This window comes from Tigriopus californicus, chromosome 5 (assembly GCF_007210705.1).
Source record: "Tigriopus californicus strain San Diego chromosome 5, Tcal_SD_v2.1, whole genome shotgun sequence".
NCBI lineage: Eukaryota > Metazoa > Arthropoda > Copepoda > Harpacticoida > Harpacticidae > Tigriopus > Tigriopus californicus.
The window spans coordinates 8,061,312-8,066,134 of NC_081444.1; the positions used below are offsets into that span (position 1 = coordinate 8,061,312).

The 4,823-nt window shown below is 37.8% G+C and overlaps 2 protein-coding genes across 2 annotated transcripts in view; one reads left to right on the forward strand and one right to left on the reverse strand.

Moving 5' to 3' along the window:
• The window catches only part of LOC131880764 (uncharacterized), a gene marked incomplete in the record, with an annotated part of 22,385 nt that overhangs the window by 4,860 nt on the left and 12,702 nt on the right, over positions 1 to 4,823 (reverse strand).
• The window catches only part of LOC131881302 (NADH dehydrogenase [ubiquinone] 1 beta subcomplex subunit 3-like), a 1,950-nt gene continuing 1,343 nt past the window's right edge, over positions 4,217 to 4,823 (forward strand). Inside the window, exon 1 of the mRNA XM_059228136.1 lies at positions 4,217 to 4,412. Coding sequence (XP_059084119.1) covers positions 4,347 to 4,412 — 66 coding nt within the window. The 5' untranslated portion in view covers positions 4,217 to 4,346. The remainder of the gene's footprint in view (positions 4,413 to 4,823) is intronic.

The following is a 4,823-nucleotide window of genomic DNA, read 5'->3' on the forward strand; positions in this document are numbered from 1 at the left end:
CCCCCCAAAATTGGCTAACAAGAAACCTAAAAAAAAGGGAAGTTAATTTCAAGTTCAATATTTCTTTCACTGAGCCCTGGTCATTTTTGAGGCCAATTATGACAGTTATTTCCACCTGGCAGGGCTGAAAGATCAATCATGACCCCAAATTGTCTTTCCCCTAACAGGCAAATTCAGTTGTGGCATTGTTGTTGGCTAATTGAATTGAGTCTAGATTCAATCAATAACAGGGTGGGCAATTTTGGGAATAAGATTGACAAAAGTGGACAAAAGTGGGCACAGGGTGTCCAAAAGTAAGTACAATTGTCCAAAAGTTGGTTGACAAGCAATAACTTTTAAACCCCTAAATCACGTTATTTCTTTATCTAATCTAAATGTTAACCAGAAAACCTAATCCGTTTTTAGTTTCCACATTGATTGGAATGAAAAAAAGTTGAGATTATTTTTCCTCAAAAAGAGAAGATAGCCAGCCTAGAGGAGGGACAGAAAGCAGCAATGTTGTGCATTTGAGCTGTTTAACTATCTTAGAGGCCTGTTTACTTTGTCTCTTTGCTTTTAAAACTGGTTCTTTTCATTTCTATTTTCCCCTGTTTCTCAACCAAAAGTGAAATACTTTTGGCCTTCACAATTTAAAAATTGACGTCATTTATTCAAAATTCAGCTTTTCATTTGTTTATTTTAGTGGCAGCCTGTGGTTTCAAACTTCAAAACCAATTCTAACGGTAAGAAAGCTCTGATTTCAACCAAAACAACAGGTATAGGCCTAATGTGCAAAAAAGTGCAAAATCAAAGTATTGAGGTGCAAAATAAGGTAAAATGTGTAAAAATGGTCTTTGGTGATAGATATATTTTTTCATTCAATTTGCCTGTCCCTAGTGATGACATATCTGATTGCTTTGAATATGGCACAACTCAATTATTGATTTAAAGGCTAGACTATATACATAAAGCTAAACAAAGTTATTTGTGTTATTAGTGACTGCCTTAAAAGATTGAGTTTACACAATTTCAAAGTGAAAAAAAGTGTGGCATCAAATAATTGGCTTAGATAATTTTGATATGCGTTTTTTAGGAAAAATGTGGTCCAGCAACCTGATTTTTTGGCATTTTGGGGAAGGAGTACTAAAAAAAAACATTACAGCCAATTCACACTATCCATCCATTGAATTTTCAATAATTGAGTAATTTTGCATGAGTTTTGTTACAAAAACCCAACAAAAGAACATGTTTGGTGTAAATTGGTGAATGCACTGTCAAATTGGCTCAATACAACAATGCTGTTTGCTTAGACAAGTAAGAAAAATGGAATAAATGTCAAAATTCAATGCATGCACAGTGTTGTTTGGCTGGGCATGTTGTCCTTGATTGTACTCCAAGGAATAACGTCAGTTTTTCATGAACACACTCATTTGACAAGCCCTATAGGCCCCCTTCTATTCAGTAGCCTTGTTCTTGTCAGCTCTCAAATTCTCTGGAAAAGAGTTGGACTGTGCAGTTTGCGTGAAGGTTTTCTTTGAAGGGGACTTTAATTTTCCAGCTATGAAACAAGTGAAGGTCTAGTGCCCATGGGTATATTCCTAATACTATATATCTATAGATTTAAATCTCCTCCAAAAAAATGCAAAGTTTGATGAGCATATCCAGTTGAAATTTGGTAAGGCTTTTCAAACATATTGTTGGATATATTGCACATTTAAGTCCAGAGATAGTATTACAATGCTAACTCTGTTCAAGTCTATTGTCCAGCCATATCTGGAATATGCCTTGCCCATTTGGGCCCCAATTAGCTCAGCAGCTTTGCAAAAGGTCAAGCAGGTCCAAAAATGTTTTACTAGGAAGGTTGAGGATATGAGAGAGCTCTCATAATGGAAGAGGCTGGAAAGGATTGATCAGTATTCAGAGAAGGTACGAAAGGTATCTGATACTGTACATTTTCAAAAGCATCCATGAGTTTTGTCCCAACCCAGGATTTTGGGTCAATTGTAGTGACCTTAGAGGCTTAACATGCATTTTGAGAGAATCTTCAAGCCTTCTTGCCAAGCTAGTTAGAGCAATGAAGGCCAACTCTCCTCTTTCTCGGGCTCCTTCACTGTTCAATTTGTTGCCCTCAAATATTTGTAGGGAGTATGTAGGTGTTGTGTTGATCCATCAGCAGTATTTAAGTCAGACTTGGACAAGTTTTTGACCAAAACTCCTGATTAACCATGAACTACTGTATGATATACAAATTATACAGTAGTTCATGGATTAACCCTATTGACTTGTCAAACTTAAGAAGTTCGCAATGTCTTAGAATCTGTCTCACGAAACCTTGTTCCGACGATTTATTTCAAGTACTTGTTTTGGGTTTTGGGTCGTACATGGGTCGACTATTCGCCTTCACAACTTTTACAGGTTTCGTGAGACGTTAGTCATCATACTGCGAAATTCTTGAGTTTGACAAGTTTGACAAATTCAAGGGCTAGCCAGATCTGCCAACTCTAATTCAATGGTCGCTCAAATAATATATGAAAATAAATTTGATTAAAATGAATAAGTTTTTCGTCTTGAACTTCTGGGAATTTCATTCCCATTAGCAGTAAGGAAGTCCGCAAAAAAACTCACAGGAACAGCATGGCCTTCGGTTTTTTGATTTGAGTGTATATTACAGTACAAAGGAGTATAAAAACCTGACTCATGCATTGAATGTGCTCATTACATTTATGGGTACTATTAAAATCAACAGCATTAAGAGGGTAAGTAGCAGTAGTATAGACCCCTTATAAATGAAGCATTGGGAAATGAAGACAAAGGCATCATATACTGAATTAGACTAGCCTTGAAAAAACAGTTGCGCTTACACAAATCTATCAAGGACTAAGGTGATCTGCTTTTAGTTATCAACAAGCCAAATTATTTGGCCAAATTTGAGCAAAATGTTTGTCAACAGAATCTTGACAGAATTTCAATTTTCTGTTGTTTTGGTGTGTCCTCCATTGAGAAACATTAAAGGCTTTGGTTCCGATTTTGATACATGGCATTGATCAACTTTACATTTTAACATTGGAGTAAAAATGGCAAGGCTGTTCTTAAGGAGGTTGGATTCAAGCTGTATACAAGACTATGTGGATCAGGTTTCACGGGTCTCACCCTGGTTTTGGATTCAAAGATTTGAGACTTTTGAGGCATCGTTCCCATCACCAGCCATCCCACCACCACCCCCTTGCCTATCAAGCATCTCTTTGGATTGGAGTTGTTCTTAGAATGGTCACCCTCCTGGTGATGTTGTTTTCCATCATCTATTCAGCTGATGTGGTCGCGCAGTCCATCCTGCTCTAAGCTGGATTTAGCGTACATTTTCTTTTGAGGCTGCGTGGCGCAATGTTCTTGGCCGAACCAGATTTTGGAGAAGAGGGATACTTTTGGGACATTTTTTATGAAGCTCCCAGAAAAATCAGGCCACCGTAATTCAAGTTTTGGTTATATGTGGCTAAGAATCTGCCAAAGAAATGATCGAAAACTGAAGGTGTTTCATCTGTTTCTTTTTGCCCTTGTTGGTTTGCAGTGTCTTTAAGGTTTGAGCGGCTTCACGAATGCACAACAACGATCTAAATGTTTGCCAATTTCTTTGGCGGCTTTATTTTGCTCAATTCATTAAGAATGTTACGTATGACATGATTAATAGAAATGATAGACTCCCAAAATAAAATAACAAAAGCAAGATCATTTACAATGTCTTTACACTTGTGCATGAAATCAAACACCAAGGTAACAGTAAATCAATCAGACGGTAAGTTCTTTTTCTGATAAGTGGGAGCATTAAGAATGTTGTGTCACACAGCCTGAAAAGAAAATGTGCACTAAAAGATATTTCCAGTGGTCTATGGCTAAAACAAGCTTAGACCGTCTTGCGATGTCTGCTGAGCTGGTAGACTTCATCTTCAAAAACATCGCCATGGTTAAATTGAAGGCAACAATTGTGGGGCTGCATGGAAAGTGTCAGGGTGGTTGAAAAGAGTACCAATTTATCTGTTTCATGATTACAATTTGTAACATTAATCTAATTGAAGACTATGTTTTCAGCTTCGCATATCTAACCGTGGTAGATGGCTAAAAAGAAGCCTTTTTGCCTTATAATTGTGGTAAAGAGTGTAAGAAAGCTTTCAGATTCGCAATGGCACATTTTCATAATCACGCAACTAAGGTACCGAAATCCGACTCCAAAAGTCCGTTTGAGTCGCCCGCTGTTTGCTGGGGAGGTGGACTTCATCTTGAAAACATCACTTGAGCTGTCTTCTTCTGTTGATCGTCGTTTGTGTGTACCTTCGATCCCATTTAGGGCTTAATATTCTCCCCCAAGGGACATCATGGGCGGTGGGGTGCCACACATCAAAGTTCCAGACTGGAAATCCTTCGTTGTGGGGGATCATACGGTAAAACCTAAACTGGGCAGGTTTACTTGTACTACTGTGTTAGATATACTTGACACAATGTCGCACACCTTTTCCAAACTTCAAATCATACATTCTGTGGGAGGACGTTACTCCATATGTGTGTTCCACGTGCAATACAATAAAGAATAGGGTACCAAAAGAGTTCGTTTAAAAGTGGACTCCAAGAGCAGAAATGACTCTTAATCGTTAGATTGACCAAACCAGTATAGTGTAATATAACGGATATTACAGTGCACTAGATCAAAATTGTCTTCATTTAAGGGGAGCTTTACAGTAAATAACTGGATGATCCATTTTAATGTCAGCAAGATTCCCCGACATGCGAGGAATCGGGGCCAGGAGTTTAAGTCTTCTTGTGGATTAATTTGAAATTTCAAGTTCCTTTTGGAA